Source organism: Sceloporus undulatus, unplaced genomic scaffold (assembly GCF_019175285.1).
Source record: "Sceloporus undulatus isolate JIND9_A2432 ecotype Alabama unplaced genomic scaffold, SceUnd_v1.1 scaffold_16, whole genome shotgun sequence".
NCBI classification, from domain to species: domain Eukaryota; kingdom Metazoa; phylum Chordata; class Lepidosauria; order Squamata; family Phrynosomatidae; genus Sceloporus; species Sceloporus undulatus.
The window spans coordinates 2,759,353-2,781,303 of record NW_024802938.1 but is presented as its reverse complement, the minus strand read 5'-3'; the positions used below and the strand labels follow the sequence as shown (position 1 = coordinate 2,781,303).

General features: G+C 39.5%; 1 protein-coding gene across 2 annotated transcripts in view; it reads left to right on the top strand.

The window, feature by feature from the left end:
• LOC121917377 (protein dopey-1-like) overlaps positions 1–21,951 on the top strand; it is an 81,726-nt gene that overhangs the window by 42,331 nt on the left and 17,444 nt on the right. For both annotated transcript variants that reach the window (XM_042443307.1, XM_042443306.1), the window contains exons 15-24: positions 914–1,538; positions 4,086–4,360; positions 5,854–6,006; positions 10,547–10,647; positions 13,130–13,389; positions 14,257–16,261; positions 16,957–17,068; positions 18,381–18,563; positions 19,196–19,321; positions 21,274–21,408. In XM_042443307.1, coding sequence (XP_042299241.1) covers positions 914–1,538; positions 4,086–4,360; positions 5,854–6,006; positions 10,547–10,647; positions 13,130–13,389; positions 14,257–16,261; positions 16,957–17,068; positions 18,381–18,563; positions 19,196–19,321; positions 21,274–21,408 — 3,975 coding nt within the window. The remainder of the gene's footprint in view (positions 1–913; positions 1,539–4,085; positions 4,361–5,853; positions 6,007–10,546; positions 10,648–13,129; positions 13,390–14,256; positions 16,262–16,956; positions 17,069–18,380; positions 18,564–19,195; positions 19,322–21,273; positions 21,409–21,951) is intronic.

Here is a 21,951-nt window from a genome sequence, read left to right as displayed (position 1 = left end):
GAAAATATATGCAGAGAGAATCATTATAACACACTAATAGTGAGTGGAATGTGTGGACATTGTGCATACATTTTTTCTTCTGAAGTTAATGTGGTATACTTCCTATATGTGTTAAATGAACCTTTAATATCTTAGTAATTATGTTAGTGTATTCATTTTGGATCCCATGCTGGGAGAAAGGCAGGAAATAAAATAAATAAATACTGTAAAATAGATGGATTCAGCAAAACTACTCAGCCTCCTAGGGCTTGATCCAGATTTAATTAGAGATAACCCCAGGAAATCCCTGGGACTTGAGTTAGGCATTACTAATTTAATTCCCTTGATTTCCATGGGCCTAGTGGTTAAGAAGCTGATTCTGACGACTGCAAGAGAGTCACAAGGAGATGAGACAGAGTGAGCTCCTGTCACTAGTCCCACCTTCTGCTAACCTAGCAGTTCGAAAGCATGTAAAAGTGCAAGTAGATAACTAGGTCCCACTTCAGTGGGAAGGTACCAGACGTCTGTGCAGCCATGCTGGCTACATGACCATGGAGTTGTCTTTGACAACACTGGCTCTTTGGCTTACTAATGAAGATGAGCATCACCCCCTACAATCAGACACAACTAGAGAAACTTGTCAAAGTGGAAACCTTTACTCAAAATACAGATTCACATGGAAATACATAATGGGAAGGGATTTTGCTGCCTTGCTTTCTGCAAGTCAAATATCCATGTCGAGAAAGATCTTGTTACACAATGGTGGTAAAATACATGCACACAGATGGGTTGTAGTAGTTGATTTTCTGGACCTACCCTTAGATTATAAGCAAAAGGCAAGTTCTGTTACTGAGAAAAGTGGAAACATGGTCCTTGTTAACATGCAATATGAAGTGTCTTGTTCACTGTTTTATCCCGTTCCTCTTTCAATTAGATCCCACTAGTTTCAGTAGAAAACCCCAACGATGTATTTGAAGACGGTGAAAATCCTCCAAGCAGCCGTTCATCTGAAAGTGGCTTTACTGAGTTTGTCCAGTACCAGGCAGACACTGTGGATGACATTGACCGGATGTTAATTGGGGGTCCTGGCATCCCCATCATTGGTAGTGCTTCCTCAGAGACAGAGACAGCCTCAACAGTGGGTTCGGAGGAGACCATTGTGCAGCATGCTTTCAAGGTGACCCAGGGGACAGGATCTCGAAGTGGGAAGACAACAACGGTCCAAAAGACTGCAATGCAGTGCTGTTTGGAGTATGTCCAGCAGTTTTTAACCAGATTTATCAACTTGTACATCATTCCATGCAATTCCTTGTCCCAGCCTTTGGTGACAGAGCTTCAGGAGGAACTCCCCAGAGGGAAAGGAGAGACTGTGCAGTGCACTAGAGAGTCACAAGGAGATGCAGCAAAAAGGAAGAAAATTACAAAGAAGGCAACACCAAAAGAATACCTCTCTGCCTTTATGGCTGCATGTCAGCTCTTCCTTGAATGTTCAAGTTTTCCAGTTTACATTGCAGAGGGAAATCATACCTCCGAAATACATGCTGAGAAGGCAGATGTTGGTGAGTAATCTGCAACATTTTTATCCCTTCCCTGCTAAGTTTCCTTCCTGAATTTAAAATGCCTCTTTTGGTAAAATCCAGAAGCTTGTTACCTTGCCTTTTTATTTTCTAGCCTTTTATGTCAACACAAATCAAGTTATTTTTATTCCTTGAAATTTTTTGAAAGTTAGAATGTTTGCTACTACAAATGGTTTGGTGTGAGGTATCTTGGGGCTTAATTAGGTTGATCAGACATGATTTAGCTATTGACATAAGACCCTTAGTACAGTAAAGGCCATCAGAGTTCAGTATGACATCTGGTTCCATCATATGTATCCTAGTTCTTTTAGATCCCTCCGGTGCTTTGTGTGGTGTCTGTTGAAGAGCAATTAGTCTTTTAGCTAATAAATTGCTTTCCTGGACATTAAAGTTCTGTTCATGTTTAGCAAGGGTGACCATAGTGGGGCCCATAGTCCCATGCTCCCCACCTTTTGTAGTTCTTGGTGCCCCCAAACCCCCTCCCCCAGTTTTAAAAAGGTGCAATTTTCAGATATTTTTTGCTCCCAAATCACACAGAAAGCCCCCAAATGTTGAGAACAAAAGAAACTATCCCCAACACATTCCCACAAGGGCTCCAGAACCCTGTGATACCCCCCAAATACTTCCATTTTCCTATGCCGTTCCTCTCAAAATAGCAACAGAAAATGATGCATGCCATTTTTCCCACAGGAATTTGCCCACTTCTGATGCACAGCCATGAGATCCTAGCCTAGGCATCCTTAGTTTTGCAGTGATTATTCCAAAAGCATCTCACTTTTTCAGATGCTTTAAAAATGATCCAGCTTCTTCTCTTCTGCCCATATTCTTTCTTTGTCTTCATCTTCCATTACAGCAAAGTTAGCAAGCTGAGTTCAAAGTGGAAGAGTAGTTTGCACTCAGTGAACAGAGCAGGGGGAGAGGACAAGAGGGAGTGGTGTCTTGCCAGTCCCAAGAGGCTCAGGCAATAGCAAACTGCTCTGGCTCTCCCAAATTGTGTGTTCTCCCTCATGAATAATTTTTGCCTTCTTGACTACACTCTGATGTTGCTTAGCCACATATGTCCCAAGTTTCATCTAGGAAATGTTGGAGTGTATACTGTATGTTCATTGGGAGTAGCGGTATACTTTGATTAAAGTAGTCCTTTCCTCTGGCACGTTTGATAAGTTTCTGCACCAAGACCTCCTTCTAGGCCAGAATGGGCAACACACTGCTAGTCAGCTGGCTATCCCACACTCCCAATGCAAATTCCATTACCAAAATGCCAGTGATTTTAATGAGAATCAAGGTACAGTTCCCTGCATGCCATGTTTTCCAACATAATGATTGGTATTTTGTGGTGGCTGCAGAAAAAGCAGTAGGAGGTTAGAAATGAGAGCAACCAGTGTGACATTGGAACGAACAGGAGATGGCAGTGGTTTGGGGGAAAGAATGGTGTGAATGCTGTTACACCATTCTCAAGAAGTTGCCCACCTACCTTCAAGGTTCTCTGTCTGTCTGTCTGTCTGTCTGTCTATCTATCTCTATCTATCTATCTATCTATCTATCTATCTATCTATCTATCTATCTATCATCGTAGAAGGAACTGGAAATATCCTAATAAACTCAATGTGCAAGACTGATGCACCTGTGCAAGGTCCTATTTTTTAAAAAGTTTTATTCACAAATTTGCCTAACATTTTTGGACAAGAATTCTCTGTATGCTTTCTTCAAAGTTGTTTTTAAAAAAGTAGGTGTGTGTGTGTGTGTGTGTGATGTGTTGACTTATGGAGACCTCATAGTTTCATAGGGTTTTCTTAGGGAGTAATCAAAGATAATTTTACCATTTCCTTCCTCTGAAATATATAGCACCTGGTATTCATTGGTGGCCTTACATCCAAGTACTAATCAGGGCAAACCCTGCTTAGCTTCCAAGATTAGATGGGATCTGGTGCCTTTAGGAAAGACAATACATATGCATTAATAATTATTATCAAGACATAGACTGAAAAGGTGCCAAAATAGGAGGAACGTGCTTCCTATTTTATCCTTGTGAAATACAATAACAAAGAAACAATATACTGAACCAGACAAACTTAAGATGCATGTAAAAGATCACTATCAAGCTACACAGCAATTTGAGAATCAGCTTACAAAGATTTCAAAAAAGTGCATCTCCAAACCTTACACTTGCCAACTGCCAGTTTTGATAGTAGGAGGCTAACCATTGTATTTTTTCACAATCCTTTGGTCTCTGTGGGTATCCAGGTTGTCCTAATCATAACAAACTGAGAACAGAGAGGGGGCTTGGAATGTACATAAAGAGTAGAACTCTAAACAGGATTCTGGTTTGGTTTTGGTATTTTGAAGGTAATAGAAAAATGCCATCAAATTCTGTTTTATGTAACTAAACAGAATTTGACAAAATACAAATACAAATAAAATGTTGGTGTTCCTGCAAGAAAAATAGTTGATGTTGGTTATAATGGTGATGTAATAGATAAGCAAGGTAGGGAAAATAATTAATATGGAACATATTCTTCTCTATTGCAGATTGTGAGCAAGAGCAACCCCCTTTGTGGCTCCAGACTCTTATGAGTGCTTGCAGGCAAGCAAATGATTTTAGCATCCAAGGTGTTACTATTTCATTAATTATGGACCTAGTTGGATTGACTCAGTCAGTTGCGATGGTCACTGGAGAAAGCCTAAATAATGTAGAGAGTGCACAACCTCTTAGTCCAAACCAGGGAAGAGTGGCTGTTGTCATCAGACCTCCTCTCAATCAAGGCAACCTCCGGTACATGGCTGAAAAAACAGATTTTTTCAAGGTACAGTAAAATGGTCATGTAGCTTCTGCAATAATGAAAGTGTGCTGCTGTTTGTAGACTGTTTCCCACATCTATATTCATGCTCTGCTTACATTCCAGTAGAGTTTATTCCTGTAGGAACATAGTGTATATATTCTAACAATAATGTTGTTGTTGTTGTGCCCCTTCAAGTCGTTTCTGACTGATGGCGATCCTAAGGCCATGGAATTTTCTTGGCAAGATTTGTTCAGATAGCAAGATTTGCTTTGCCTTCGAGACCAAGAGAGTGTGACTTGCCCAGGCTCACCCAGTCAATTTCCATAGCTGAGCAGGGATTTGATCCCTGGTCTCCAGAGTCACAGTCTAATGCTCAAATCATGCTGGTTGTCTTTAACAATAACAGAACACAGACATTAAACCTTTAATATATTTTTTTTTAAATTAGTGAGTGAATATTATTCTGTTACTGACTTTGGTAGGCTGTTTTAGGATCCCCCCAACCTATAATAGTTTATCCAAAAAACATATCCAAGGCCATACAGCAAAATACAGTAAAAAATATAATAAATATAACAACATCTTGTCAAAATGTAGGCACATGACTCCAATTGCATCCTTTTTGTCTTTCCCCTGTTTGATTTTTAATGCCTATGCCTGATGGCAAAACTTGAGAGGAAAATCTGTTTTGCAAGTGGAATTCTGCTTACACAATATATTTAATAATGAGACAGATTAACCCAGTTCATTACCACTTTTTATTACTTTCCCAGCAATGTAGTAATATCTGTTGCAGTTTTATTTTAGTGAGTCATTGATTGATCTTTAATTGGGACAGGAACTATCTTTTTGCCTTTCCCACTTTCTGAAGAGTGCAGTTCACCAAGAAGGTACTAGTAGGAACATAAGACGCTGTCTCAAACTGAGTCAGGCTATTTGTCCATCTCTCATTCTCTGGAGAAGACAATGGCAAACCTCCTCTGAACAAATCTTGCCAAGAAAACCCAATGATAGGTTTGCCTTAGGGTCACTATAAATTGAAGGTACACAGCAACAACAAAAGACTAGTATTGCTAACTCTGATTGGCAATAATTGCCCAGGTTGCTGGGTTTTCTATGACTGGAGATTCCTACTGCTGTCTCATCCAAGTATTAACTGGGCCCTACCCTCACTCGAAACCCCTCAAAACACAGGTGACACTGCTTATGCAGTGGTACTTGCCTATTCCTTGTTTTACAAGAACTACTCCTGAAAAATCAAAAGAGCCTGTAGAGCATTGTAGGTGATGCTGAAGCAGGAGAAGAGAATTGAATGAGAAAGAGTGCCTTATCTTTTATGTAAGAACACCATGAGCGCCTTGGGTGTCAATGTTTCCAACAGCCCCACACCAAAGCTACTCTTTCCTACAATATCATCAACTGATCACTGATGGAAATATTATTTTAGTAAAAATAACATTCTCTCTCTGTCCCCCACCCCCTCCTTCTCTGTGATTCTCCTGTGTTTCTTGCCAAAGCATGTGGCATTAACTCTATGGGACCAGTTAGGCGATGGAACTCCTCAACATCACCAGAAGAGTGTGGAACTTTTTTTCCAGTTACACAATCTTGTTCCATCCTCTAGCATTTGTGAGGATGTTATCAGCCAGCAGTTGACCCACAGAGACAAGGTAAAACCCTTTATACCAGCCTTGGTTTTGGAAATATATGAAATGTGGAAACAGAGCTGTTGTGAGTGAGAGTATTTCAGGACCTTACATTGTCATTGCAGATTTATGCAAGTAAAATGCAAGCTATGAGAGTCATGTGGTTATGAACAGTAAAACTCTAAAGCAGGTATTTCTTTTGTTCAGTTGTGCTGCCTTTAAATATCATCCAACCACATAGCACACACCGTGCAGGAAAAAACTGTCCAGTTTTAACATCCTTTCTCAGGTCTGCCTTCTTTCTAGGGCTCTCCTTTGCCACCAGACTAGTTTTCTTGCCAGTTTTATCCTGTTGTTCTTTTTAGTTAACCTTCCTAGATGGCACTAAATTGAGAAAATAAGATAATCCTTTTTTATTTTTGCTTTCTCCTTTTCACTCCATACCTAAGATGAATTGTTTTTACTAATAAATGATAGTCATTGTATGTTTACTAAAAAATGACTCAGATAAGATCTGATTGTAGTTCCATTATGGAGCTGTAATTTCTATCGTAAAGGAACATTATTTCAGCCATTTCTAATGAATGTTTAATGATATCCAAAGGAATATTGTAGCACCTTTGAGACTTATGCTCCAAACTTCTTTTTCTTGAAGGTACTACAATATTGCTTTGCATACTCATCCAGACTAACATGGCAATTTCTTTGAATATCATGATATATTAAATGTGAGAAGCTTACTTGTGCATATAAAATATATGTAGAATAATTCATTTTCACAGGCAACATCTTAGTCTGTATCCAGAAGGCACTTGATTACAAATTTGTAAAGGGAAAGTTGCCATGTTGGCTGTAAGAAAAATTCAGATACGTCTTTGTTATATTTTCTTTCAGTTCAACTGAAAGGGCACCAAAATTTGTCCAAGCTTTTCCAGTCTCCAGATATGACGACATCTTCCTGGAAGAAGAAATCTGGAGATTTTGAAGGCTTGCACAGATTTTTGTGTCTTTTTGGTTGACCTAATGAAGGTGTTTATTGTATTACTGATTTTGGAGCTTACTCAGAAGAAACCTTATTGAGATTATTCCTGAGTAAATATGCCTAGGATTGCATTATAAATGTTATATCTACAATTGGCAAATCATGATTGCTGTCATGTTCTCGTGCCATGTTGCTTTCTCACCATCTTTTTAGGAAAAGCATACAGATTTTTCTCCCACTGATACAGTCTTCTTTCACTTTATGATTTATTAATATCCTTCAAATCTTGGACATTTCTGTTTATTTCCAGTTTGGGAAATGCAGGGCTTTAAAAATGGTTTTTAACTTCATTTTCCAGTGATTTTGAGGTCTTTCAAGAGCTTCTGTTAAATTTATTTCCCTGTAGTAGAGGTTGTCTTACTACATTGCTCCTTCTGATAATACAGGGATGGGCACACTAAAACCTATAGGGCCACAATGGTAGGTTTTCAGCTCCTCTGGAGGGCTAAAGCCCACCCAATTGCAGCTGCCATTTTCATGACCAGAAGCAATATTAGCAATAGCAAGTACATTTCTGTACCGCTTATCAGTGCACTTAAGCATTCCCTAAGCGGTTTACAATGTGTAAACTAATCGCCCCCAACAAGCTGGGTATTCTGTGACCTCGGAAGGATGCCAGGCTGAGTCGACCCTGAGCCCCTGGCTGGTATTGGTAATTCACAACCTTGTGGTTTGTGAGTGAGTGGCTGCAATATCAGCATTTAACCACTGTGTCACCAGAGCTCAATGGAGTCATTCACATTCGCAAAAACCCTGATTTTTGAGGTGAATAGGTGTGGGATCGCAGAATCGATTGGAACCGAAATGAAGTTCACATTACATTTTCCAATACCAAATGCCTCCATGTCTATTTAACACAGTTCACATGCACACTTACTTTTGCACTGCAACAAAATGGATTCTCAATCTCAGACATGTTCAATCCATCCTGGGTCTTTTTCTTATTTTAATGTCAATCATATGATATATATATATATATATATGCATGTTTCTGGTTACACAAGCACTCAGAGGTGCACATTAGTGATTAACATGGGCCTCATATGTGTATGTGTTTATGTATGTGTGTTTGTGTAAGATGTACATAATCCTCCTCCTCCTCCACTTTCCCTCTGTGCCTGGGAATGGGTTGCTAGAAGCTGAGAGAGTGCAGGGCGGGTTTTATTTCTATGGGAGCAACAGCTGATCCATAGTCAGAAACACACACGCACCTTCCTCCCCACTTCCCTTCCATGCTTGGGAATGGGTTGCTAGAAGCAGAGAGTGCAAGGCATGTTTTTTGGGAGCAACAGCTGATCCATGGCACCCCCAGATGCACCCATCCCTGGACTGAATCTGCCATGCCACCCACAGATGCTAACATGCCAGGGGAGAATTCCTACCACAGTTTGGGACTCTCTCCTGTGAACCCACACAAATACAACAGTGCAAGATACTGTCAAATTATGTTTTGTTTTTTTAAAAAAAAAAACATGCTGCATCATTGGCCCTGACAGGGCCCATGGATGAATGCGTGCCAGGCTAGGGAAGAATTCCCATCATGGAACCCATGGATTTGCTCTCGTGAACCCACGAAAAAGTGACAATTTGCAGAAATTTCTTGGGGGAAAAAATGCTGCCTCCTCCCAGAACACCCCCTACTTGCCCTACCCCTCTTGAAAAGTTTCCTGCAGAAACAGAAAACAGCTTCACAGTTTGGTCAGGACCACAGTGTGATTTAAATGGACCAGTTGGCTGCACTGTAAATTGAAATCCATAGCCCCACAACAACCCCACAACAGTGCTGTGAGGGGAAAAATGGCCAAGACTTGTGGTGGGATGGGTACCACCCCTGGTTTAAATCATAGTGTGAATGAGGCCATAATTGATGTTATTCGCAATTTTGGCATTACAAAATGCCTCCCCCCCTCACCATTCCCTTCTCCTTTTGTGTCGTGTCTTTTAGATTGTAAGTCTGTGGGCAGGGAACTGTCTGTTATCCCCTCTATTGTAAACCGCTCGGATTCCCAGTGATTGGGCGGTATATAAATAAAACCTATTATTATTATTATTATTATTATTATTATTACGTTCTTGTTGTTTCATGCCGTTTTAGGACACTCCCTAAAATGGCATATTTATCTAATATGAGATTCTCTAAAGTATATTTTTTTTCCTCCTGAAAAAAATAAGGAGGGGGTTTCCTGGGGGCTTGTAAGGGGTTCATAGGTCATGAAAATCTTACCTCTGTGTGTCAGGGTTTGTTGCTGTTTCTTTTAAAGATTTCAGAAAAGGACTTAGCATTTTACTTTTAGAAAGAATGAATACAATGACATGCTGATGGCATCCATAACTCTAGCCCCAAAGCATTATCGTTCCACTGCTCCATTATGAATGGCTTCAGTATGTAATTATATCCATTTTTTAGTTAACTGTTGCCTTCTGAGGTCCCGTTCCCCCCCCCCCCCCCCCCCCCATGCACAGTTTCCTGGCGTTTCAGTTTTCAACTATATTCTGATACCTTTCCAAATGTTACAGTGGCACAGATCTCAGCTTTCATGTAACATCTGTAGGGAGTAGTTTTGCAAATTTGTTTTGCATAGCTTACTTCTGGTCTTTAAACTCATATTTTTCTTTTCTCTAATTATCTAGAAATGTCTTGTTAGTAATAGCTTAATCAAACTGTTTCATCATATAACAATACTTAATATATTTGGAAGGTCAAATTGTTATAGTTCTGTGCTTGGAGAACTGTGTGCCATGTCTAAATAATAGCTTTGTAGAAATTTTTACGATATTTTTGTGTATATTAAGTGTATGTCATTCCAATGGTGATTTGCCTGTGGATTTTTTTAAATGGATAATGCTGTCAAGGCTAATGGCTGAAGCAGCAATTAAATTTGGTCTGAACTAGAGGGAACCTAGCTTATGTTAAAATAAAGTACAGAAATTATTATGAACCAAAACCCAGTCACTGTTTTCATTTGTGATGTGAAAAAAACAAGTAACTTGATTCTACTATTTTCATGCTTGCTCACTTTGCTCTGATTTAAATTGCTATACAGTGGGCCCTTGGTATTGGTTGAGCGTAAGCTACACAGTGAATCACAACCTGACCCCCTCATCCCTACCTATCGGAAAGCAGCCTCTACAATTGATGGGGACATATACCTCTGTTACTCTGTTAAAGCCATTTCTTCTTTCTCCTATGAGCAATCTCTGGTGTGACAGAGAGAATCAGGACCCCTTTGCAGTTCCCCCTTATGCTGGAAATTGCTCATGTGAGGGGTAAGTAGGGCCGTCAGTCAGCTAGAAGAGGCCCGGGTTAATTGCAGTGGCTGTTTCCTGATAAATAGAGATTAGGGGACTTTTCACGGTTCCTACATTGCCACTAAAGTAAGGGTGATATAGGGATTGTGACTGCATAACAATCATGACAGTATAGCTCTAGGTTACAGATTCATAACTGCCATAAGGATTCCAGCTCACATTTCCAACTGAATGGATGATATGCCTGGATTAATCTATCATTTTATCCTGCAGAAAATCAGGATGGAAGCTCATGCAAAGTTTGCAGTGCTCTGGCATCTCACCAGAGATCTCCATATTAACAAGTCCTCATCATATGGCCGTTCATTTGACAGGTAAGTTAGGAACACGTATGGATTCTGTATAAGCCTATTTAAATATTCAGACTTTGATTTATCAATGTTCTGTTCAAACATTGTAATTTGGAAGTGCTTTCTGTATTTTATACATGCAACCATTTTAGCAAAGTTATATTATGTTCCCTACTCCACTTCCTACTTTTCTGTTTTCCACAAAGTGTGGGTGTGAAAAGACATCATTTGTAGTTAAGGTGATTTGTGAATTTATTCTCCTGCTTCATTCTATTCAGTAAGAAAAACAATTAAAGCAATTCATAATTGTACTATCCTACTTATCTTATAATGTAAGACATGCAAGGTTATGAGAAAAGTTGAAGGGTGTGTTCAACAGTAACATTATTTGAGTGCTGGACTGCTGCACTCACTGTTTTCTTCTCTAATAACTTGCACCTTCTTCAGTATCAAATTGGGGAAAAACTGGTTCTTTAAATCTGCATGATAGGAGTCTGGACACATGGCTGATTGGGCGCTCCCAGAAAGTCATCTACTGTATATCTCTCCTTACCTCCCACTGAGCAGTTTTGCAATTCTGCGTTGTTTGTTTTTTAAGTGATTGTGTTTTACCAAATCAGTACTTCAGTGGATGAGCGAATGAAAAAGGCAGGGAAGGAGGATGGAGCAGAATAATAATAATACTGTAATAATAATTTTTTTTTTTATACCCCGCCCTTCCAAACGATCAGGGCGGCTTACAAAATGCACCGAAGTGCAAACAGCATACAGATTAAAAACACATATAAACAACAATCCTTAAAAACAATAAAAAACAATAAAAAACCCCTAGCCCAACCTCACGGCCACGAGAGAGGAGGGAGGCCCACAGGATATTTAGTCGGGGAATGCCTGATTAAATAGGAAGGTTTTGAGACCCTTCCTAAATTGAATAAACCCAGTAGACTGTATCAGTGTCTGGCATTTATTTTATACAAGTGGGAGGAAGCTTGGCTGAGCCTGAAGCACAGATAAATCTGTTGCTAGACTTTTTAAAGGTTGCTTCTGTATGCACCCTGAACAGATCAAGCCAGAACGCTCCTTGGAAGCCAAGATGGTTAAATAGATGCTGTTGTATTTTGGCCACATCATGAGAAGACAATAATAATGAGAAGACAATAATAACAGGAAAGATTGAAGGCAGTAAAAAGAGCGGAAGACCACACACCAGATAGACTAATTTAGGGAGGTGACAAGCTTGAACCTACAAGATCTAAGCAGAGCAGTGGGGGATAGGGGGGCTTGGAGGTGTCTCATCCACAGGGTCCCCATGAGTCAAGGTCAACTCAACAGTAACTAACAACACTCTGGTAGAGGAACATAAACAGAGGATGCACTCTGGTAGAGGAATAGAAATCAGTGTCCCACAACAAATGAGATGGTAGAGTAAGAGCTAACGGCAAAAATGACTTCAAAGTTCACTTATCAAACAATTCCTGAACTGTAAAAATATTTCCAATATAACCTAACTGTAAAAGAAAAAAATTGCTCAGCTAATTTATGATAATAATAATTAATAATTTGTTTTATTTATATACCACTATTCCAAAGATCATAGCGGTGAACAGCAAGTAAGCTAATTAGCAAGTAAGCTAATTTGCCCCCAACAGTCTGGGTACTCATTTTAGCGACCTCGGAAGGATGCAAGCCTGAGTCGAGCTTGGGCCCTTTTGCTGGTCTTGTGGTTTTGAGTGAATGGCTGCAGTACAGGCATTTAACCACTGCGCCACCAGATGGAAGATGCTGTGGACCACAGTATGGTAGCTGGCCAAATTATTATTTTTGATACAGAACTTCATAAGTATGAAAGACCACATTATAGAACAATTTTTGGAATGCCACATACTAGAATGGGCAAGGCTAATGCAAAAATAAATGATGGCAGATGGGCAACCACCCATTTTTAGAGCTTGGAACTTAATTCAAAAACCTTTCATGTTAGCACTAGTTGATCCTTTTGAAAAAGCATAATGTATTCATGTTATTTGTTACATCACATAGTTGTCTAGTGTTGCTTGTTATTTTAGTTAAAAACGTAATTTGAAATAACTTAAGCTTTAAATTTAGAAAAATGGGGGGGGGGGAATACCAACACAGCCCCAGCCCTAGAAAGAGTGATGTTTCAGGAGTAATGACTTAATATTGAATCCCACCCAAAAAAAAATTTTGGGGGGAATCCAGGGTATAGGTAACACATTGCAAATAATGTTGGTTCTTGCAATACTTTACTATTTTATGTCAGCTATCTCCCTCTCATTTCACTTCTTTATCATTGCTTCCCTTCCATCACTTCCTTTTCATTCAGAAATCCTCCCTAATCCTGCTATAAGCAACAATCCTTTAATAAGCTTGTCCCTGAGCAGTTTAGACTGGGAGAAATTGACCTCTCTAGCCAATGCCAACTGTTACAACACTTGCTGGTTTTATTGGCCTATTGTAATTGTCTTTTGGATTTCTTTCCCTTTAGGTCCTTGTTTATCATGCTTGATAGCCTTAACAGTTTAGATGGCTCTACCTGGTCAGTTGGTCAGGCCTGGTTAAATCAAGTACTCCAGCGTCATGACATTGCACGAGTCCTTGAACCTTTGCTTCTACTGCTGCTTCATCCAAAAACTCAGCGCATTTCGGTTCAGAGAGTGCAAGCTGAATGCTATTGGAATAAATCTCCCTGTTATCCTGAAGATGAAAATGAAAAGCATTTTATGCAGAAATTTAACTGTGATGGTTGTAAGTAGTCTATGTGTTTATGTGAAGAACTTATTTCATTTGTCTACTTATTTGTTCTTCAAGTATGCACTACTTGACCTCCCTCAACACGCAAGGAGGGAATGGGATGATGCCACGTGGCTCTGCCCTGAGTGCCTGCATGTGATGTTGTTCCCCTGAAGTTCATACTCATACCACAGACATCTAGTGGGAAGGGGCCTACTCTTGCATTTGGCTCACATGGAGCTATATGTATGCTTCTTCACTCAGAAATAACTAGATTAAGTAGTGTTGCTGTATGCAACAGCTGCTGGAGAAGGCACTGTCACATGTACAGTGCCAATGATAGGACTATATGGCTTAGCTCTGCTCATGTGCTAAGGTAAATTGCAACATTATAATATCTTTCTATGTGTGTGGGGGGGGGGTGTCAGATTTCATAAACATATTTTTAAGGAGCATATTTGTGGAGAGGTCAGTTGGACAAGTATTGTTGTTCCTACAGAGAGACTTTGGAAATTATTGACATTCCTAGGTCAGATTGCATCTCTGGAGATCTGCAACCTTGTAAAGTGGTTAATCCAAACATTTGTAGAAATGTGTACACCCAACTCTCTGCCCTTTCATTTTCACCCTTTCTCCATTTCCCCTAAAGATTTTACATTCAGCTGCTGTAGAGTGGTAATACAAACCTAATATGAATATGTAGTTACCATTTCAGATTAGGACTGAGTTGCATGCAGTCCATCACAACAAACGATAAAGTCAAAGTAAAGCTGTGTGATTGATGTTCATAAGCTCTCACTGATTGCTCAGATCAAATAACTATATAAAATTGTTTGAGTAGAAAAAGGTTCATACCTGTTATTTTTTGTCTTTTTCTTTAAGCGTTTTCCCACATGCCAGCAAATCAAGAAAAAGACATTACAGCCAAAGAGAACAATGAGAAACAACTTGCCATGGATGAAATGGAGAACTTCAGTCTTACTGTCAACCCCTTAAGTGACCGGATCTCCCTACTGAGTACCAGCAGTGAAACTATTCCTTTGGCTTCTTCTGATTTTGACCTTCCTGACCATCAGATAGAAATAATGCAGAGCTCGGACTCTGGCTGTTCCCAGTCCTCTGCTGGGGATAACCTAAGTTATGAGGTGGAAGCTGAAAGCCTGACTGCACCAGACAATTCTCAGCATTTGGGAGGAGAGTCACCAGATGAAATAGTTCAGCAAGTGGTCATAGACTTGATATGCAAGGTTGTCAGTGGGCTTGGTGAAGATACTGAACCAGCTAAACATCTGTATGCAGAAGATACTTCAGCTACAGTAAATAGTTTAGATCCCTCTGAAGAGGTAACTAAAATGGAAGAACCAAACATTCAAGACAGCCAGAGCAGTTTACTTAGCAATGACAGCTCCCAGTTGTTATCTGCCTCAACTGAGACAGGACTTGAAAGCATTTCCAATGAAATCTCCAGAAACAACTCCTCCCCTTGTATCTCAGCAAGCCAGCAGACTCTCAGTGACCCAAATTTGGCATCAACAGAAGCCAGGTCCAGGCAGAGAAGTCACAGTAGTATACAGTTCAGCTTCAAAGGGAAACTGCCTGAAAAAACATCTGAGAAAGAAACTATTGTCAAAGAATCCGGTAAGCAGCCAGGAGCAAAGCCCAAAGTCAAAATCGCCAAGAAGAAAGATGAAGAGAAGAAGAAGGCACAAGCTGAGAAGGTTAAACAAACCAGTGTTTTCTTCAGTGATGGCCTTGACTTGGAAAACTGGTACAGCTGTGGAGAGGGAGAGATCTCAGAAATTGAGAGTGATGCAGGGTCTCCAGGGATGCGGAAATCACCCCATTTTAACATACACCCTTTGTATCAGCATGTATTGCTCTACCTTCAGGTGTATGACTCCTCAAGGACTTTGTATTCCTTTTCTGCAATTAAAGCCATCTTGAAAACAAATCCTTCTGCTTTTGTGAATGCCATCTCTACTACCAGTGTCAACAATGCCTATACGCCTCAATTATCATTACTTCAAAATCTCTTGGCCAGACATCGCATATCTGTTATGGGCAAAGACTTCTACAGCCATATCCCAGTAGACTCAAATCATAATTTTCGGAGCTCCATGTACATAGAGATCCTGATTTCTTTGTGCTTGTATTACATGCGGAGCCACTATCCAACACATGTGAAAGTCTCTTCTCAAGACCTGATAGGCAACCGTAACATGCAGATGATGAGCATTGAGATCTTGACTCTTCTCTTTGCTGAGCTGGCAAAAGTGGTGGAAAGTTCCACCAAAGGCTTCCCCAGCTTCATTTCAGACATGCTGTCCAAATGCAAGGTGCAGAAGGTGGTCCTGCATTGTTTATTGTCTTCCATCTTCAGTGCCCAAAAGTGGCACAGTGAGAAGATAGCTGGGAAAAATATAGTGGCAATTGAGGAGGGTTTCTCAGAAGATAGCCTTATTAATTTCTCTGAGGATGAGTTTGACAGTGGTAGCACCCTCCAGTCTCAACTCTTAAAAGTCCTCCAGCGGCTCATTGTCCTGGAGCACAGAGTCATGACTGTGCCTGAGGAGAATGAAACAGGATTTGACTTTGTCATAACTGACTTGGAGCACATCAACCCCCAGCAGCCAATGACATCCCTGCAGTATTTACACTCTCAGCCAATAACCTCCCAGGGCATGTTTCTATGTGCTGTGATCAGAGCATTACACCAGCCATGTGCCTGTAAAATGCATCCCCAGTGGATTGGCCTCATTACTGCTTCTCTGCCTTATATGGGGAAGGTGCTCCAAAGGGTGGTTGTCTCTGTAACCCTACAGCTTTGCAGGAACCTGGATAACCTGATTCAGCAATATAGATACGAAACAGGATTGTCTGACAGTAGGCATGTTTCTCTCTTTTCTACTTGGCAAACTTTATCTTTTATACAGAGAGAGAGGAGAGATTGTGTATCCCTTATCCAAAATCCCTTTTGTATTTTTTTGGATTTTGGAATATTTGTATATTCAGTGGGCCCTTGGTAACTGCTAGGGTTTGGTTCCCGGACTTCCTGTGGATACCAAAGTCCATGGAGGCTCAAGACCCATTAAATATAATGGTGTAATAAAATGGTGTCCCTTATATAAAATGGCAAAATCAAAGTTTGCCTTTTGAATTTTATATATTCTAAAAATATTTTCAATCCTTGGATGTTTGAATCCATGGATAAAAAACAACAGTGGATTTGGAGGGCTGACTGTACATAACGAGATATCTTAGAGATGAGTTCCAATTCTAAACACGAAATTCATTTCTGTTTCCTACACACCTTATACACATAGTCTGAAGGTAATTTTATACACATTGTATTTAACAATTTTGTGCATAAAACAAAGTTTATGAACCATTAGAAAGCAAAAATGACACTATATCAGCCACCCATGTGAACGATTTTGGATTTTGGAGCATTTTGGATTTCAGAATTGTGGATAAAGGATATTGACCTTACAGAGAGGTAGTATAGTATAGTAAATACTTATTTGTTGTAGTTGTGTATATTGTTCCTTGCAAAACTGGAACAAATTCCATGTTGTGTTTTAGGCCACTTTGGATGGCATCAGTTACTCCGCCTGATATGATGCTTACTCTTTTGGAAGGCATTACTACTATTATTCACTATTGCTTACTTGACCCTTCTGCACAGTATCATCAGGTAAGGATGTTCCAAGGATTTGGTTGTATATTTCCTCATATGTTTATGGTTTTTAAAATGTATTTGTGTTTGTTCTTTGGAGAAAAAAACTACCGTCTTTATTGTTAGGATTAAAATGTGTGCTTTTCTCTGGGAATGGCGTATGTATGATTATGATGCCATTGATTTGGCCTCTTCTGTTGTCACCAAGTAAGTCTCTGCATTGGGCTGTTAACCCCCCCCCCCCAAGTTTTGAGTACTGCATTTGTCATGTGGTGTTGTTGAAGCCAATAGTAAAGAACCTACGTACTGTGAATGAATAAAGCTACAGGTTTTTACATTTATTTTGAGATATGTGTATGCAAAGTGATCTTGTAGCACCTTTGACACTAATTGCGTGAAAGATGTTCTAGCATAAGCTTTCATAGATTAGGTCTACTTCCTCAGATAAAAGTCTGTGAAAGCTTATGCTGCAACATCTTTCTACTTGTTAGTCTCAAATGTGTTACAAAGTCCCTTTGTATGCTGATATTCTAGACTAACTTGGCTACATCTCTTAATTTTGACATATGGTTTACCTTTTCTTAGGGACACAAGGAAAGCTTATACATTCAGTAAACAAAACTCTTTCTTAGTACTTTATTTACTGAAGAGGACATAGGCCCTAAATATACTGGCACTTTTGCCGGCCTGGGGCCAAAAGTAGGGCTAGATAGGGCTGGGAGTTCACATGCACCCAGCCCTACGTTCACCGCCCATGCACCATGTTAGTGCGCACCCGTCAATACAGAGCACGCCATGATGACACATGGGTGTGTCAGCGCCCAAACGATGCTCTGTGGAACCCCAAAAAACAAACAACATGGGAAAAGATAGTAGTTTCTCTTGATGACTTTTGAATTAGCTGCTTATACTGGCTTAGTAGAGTCATAAAAACAAAATTCTGGCTTGACATAGACACAGTGCTTCTTGATTTTACAATTATATTAAAAAGAATGGGAACATTCAGGATCACATGTTCATTCCCTTCCCTCCTCTCCCCCCATCCCATCTGAAAACTGTAGTTAGCATCATATCTGCATTCCATGAAAGGGTGATCATTGTGAGCTTTAAACTGGCTTCTAACCATAGTGTCAAAATATGTTTTAAAGATAATTTTGGTTCACGTTCAAGACACTGCAGACATTGTGTTAATTAAAAATAGAAAGGAGAATGCAAGAGGGAAATGTATATCCAGAGGGAAGGAAGCTGAGGGTGAAGCATTCCTATTTGTCAGTATCACTGGGAGTAATTGATTGCTTTCCTCCCCCCCCCCTCCTTTTATCTGAACCAGCTTCTGGTTAATGTTGATCAGAAGCACATGCTTGAAGCACGCAGTGGGATCTTGTCTATCCTTCACATGATCATGTCATCTGTGACTCTTCTGTGGAGTATCCTGCAACAGGCAGATTCTTCAGAGAGAACAACTGCTGCAGCTGCTGCATCTGTTACTACTATTAATCTTGGATCAACAAAGGTCAGAACATCAGAGGTTTGAAGAGGGGGTGTGCTTTGTCAACTAGATTGAGCTGTATTTCTTTAATTGTGTAATAAATCACCAACAGAGTACCTGAAGGACCATTAGAAGTAAACTGGCTGTTAAATTTTTGATGGAAAATAAACAAGTTAGACTATGAAAAAACCCACCTTGAAATGCTTTCCCAAATACTAATATTTGTTAGAGAACATTATTATTTACTGTTAATGTGGGAAGGTGCCACCTCTCCCTTTGTGTGAGTAAACTACCGAATTGCTAGTCTTCTGTAATCCAAATTCATAATAAAAGAATGTCAGTTCTTACCAAGCTACCCCATAGGTTACCTACAATTCCCAGTTCTTCTTAAAACTTAATATGCCACCATTTTCATTTTATTTTCCTTATTTTCAGAAGTCCCATTTGTATTATTTAGAAACACCAGGAAAGAGGTAGCATACAGCAGCTTCTTGCCATCAAATGCTATTCCCACCACATCCCATCTTCTTCCAAACAAATACTCAAAAAAACCCAACCTTACACTTACATTTTCCAGTATTTTACTGTTGTCTGACAACAGGATAATACTCTGGATGCATGTTTTGAAAATAAATGTCTTTTATTATGAATTTCAGAATCTGAGGCAGCAGATTCTTGAACTGCTGGGTCCAATTTCAATGAATCATGGTGTTCATTTTATGGCGGCTATTGCATTTGTGTGGAATGAAAGGAGACAACAGAAAAATGCTTCAAGGACTAAGGTATGTTAGGTGATAGAATCGTTTGAAAATAGTTAAGTATAAGACACTCACATCTTAATTCTTTTAAATGTGCCTGGAAAAGCAGCGTGCTTAGATGACTCTCAGATTAGCTCCTTACATTGTCTTTGTGCAGCCAAAACAAAAATTATAGCTTGCCACTATAGCTTGCAATGTTTTCTGATATTAGAATTATATGGTGTTTTTTTAAAAGGATGATAATGATTTGTTTGCAGTTTGAAGGTTTTGGTATTAGTTTAAAAAGATATGTGTTACCTCTGAGCAAGTGTGCAGCCTGGCAATCCAGTGAGTTTTAATGGTCAGATACTAGATACTCAGTTATTCATCCGCCCTAAACTGCAGGATGCTTTGTTGGTCAAATCCTAGGCAGGCAAATGACAGAGATCACTAAAATCAGAACCTCTTCCTCTTAAAATACTCCATTAGCACCGGTCCTGGCCCGGTTTCTGGCAATAAAGTTTTGTTCTTTCACAGCCTCCAGTACCAGTCTTGGATTGTCTTTGTTGCTGTCTGTTTCTAAGATTGAAACAGAAAAATGTTAGTTGGGAGCAACCCTGTTTAAGAAACATGAATCATTTTCAGCACAGGTGTAGCAGAAAGCAGCAGAAAAACAAATTAGGATTGTATCAAGCTCAGCCTATGCATTGGACTTTATCATACAGGGAAAATCAGGGGTTTAAACAATGATTATCCCATGAAAATTGCACAATCGCAATTCACATTTTCACACGATGTCGTGATTAAAGTGCCATTATCCTGGGAATAAACAGGCAATAAACAGCAACAAATCATTCATGAGATTTCCCTGTGAATGATTTGTTGGTGTTTATTGTCTCTTTATTGCCTGTTTACTCCCAGGATAATGACTCTTTAATCATTATGGGAGTGAAAATGTTAATCATGATTGCGCAATTTTCATGGGATAATTAGTGTTTAACCCCCCTGATTTTCTCTGTGTGATAAAGTCTATTAAGTGAATGCCAAGGAAGGTGGGAGTTTTTTTTAATCAAATTTGTAATACTGGAAATCTTGCTTCTTCTTTTTTTTTTTTATTTTTATTTTTTTGCTTGAAGCAAAAAAAAAGAAAAGAAAAGAAAAGAAAAGAAAAGAAAAGAAAAAAAGAAAAGGCATCCATCAGCTGCATTATACTTCCAGAATTTTACTCTAGCAGCCTTCATAATTAGGATCCATAAGCTTGCTGCTTTTCACTGTTAAACTGACCTGTGTTACCCTCTGCCAGTAGGTCCTCCCCCTCCCACTCCTCCAGTGGATAAACTAAGAGGATGTTTTTCAAAATAGGTTCTGTGGTCTGGATTAATGCCTGCTTCAGGGAATCAGCTCCAGATGGTCTTCTAGTTTTGACTGTTACTTGGGGTACAGCTTCTTCAAACCCACTGTAGATGTCCAGGAGAGTTGCCTCATGCTGAATCCCCAACCAAGAGCTTCAAGATGTTCCTTTTTGGACTACATACACATGGCTTTTTGTGATTAGTAAAGATACAGAGAGGGTACTTTTAGAATGGATAATACAGTTGGATCTCCATATTTGTAGGGGATCTATTCCAGACTCCCCCCCTCCACAGATATGAAAATCCGTGGTTAAGTAAGGAGGCCAATAAGGAGGACAGGCTGTAATTCATTCAGCAGCTCAAAGATAACAGCAGAATAAGCTAATTTGTCTGCACAAAGAAGTACCCCAACCTTTTAACTGGCTTGTAGATCTAATTCTTATATTGCTATTAAAATTGCTTTACAGCTACTACTAGTACAGTCCTGTATGTGGCTGCTGAAAGGTCAATTCCCTTCAATTCACTGGGGCTTTCTTTCAGGTAAATGGGGTAAAAGGATTACAGCTTAAACTACATGGACAGTTTTGAAATGATCAGGATTTAACTGTAATAGATTTAGAGGCTATATGTAATGTACTTTTCCAGGTCATTGCTACTGCCAGCGAAGAGCAACTTTTGCTAGTAGAGTTGGTTCGTTCTATCAGCGTTATGAGAACTGAGACTGTTATGCAGACTGTGAAAGAAGTCTTAAAGCAACCACCTGCAATAGCTAAGGATAAGGTATGGAAATAGCAATATGGTTTTTGTGTGCCTTCAAGTCATTTTCAACTTGTGGCGACCCTAAGACAAACCTATTAGTGAATTTTCTTGGCAAGGTTTGTTAGAGGAGATTTGTCTTTGCCTTCCTGTCAGGCTGAAAAGGTAATTCAGTGAGTTTCCATGGCTGAGTAGGGATTCAAATCCTGATTTCCAGAGTCATAATCCACCACTCAAACCACTACTCAAGTTATGTCACAGGTGTTGGGTTGCTGTTGCCTTATGGATAGACTAGAGAGCCAGTTAGAGATATAAACCCCATTTGAAATTAAGCACTTTGTGATGAAAACAGATGGCAATTCTGACTTCAAAAAATACTACAACTCCAATGTAATCATGGTCATTTTATGCATTTTACCATGTCCAGTAAAAGTCCCCTTAGTTTATATCCCCTGGATATAAAGCCCCTGTTGTCTGCTTTTTAAAAATGTTATTAATAATGGCAACTTTTCTAAAACAGACTGCCTAAAACTAGCTTTCCTCACTATAGATTACTATAACTAGCTT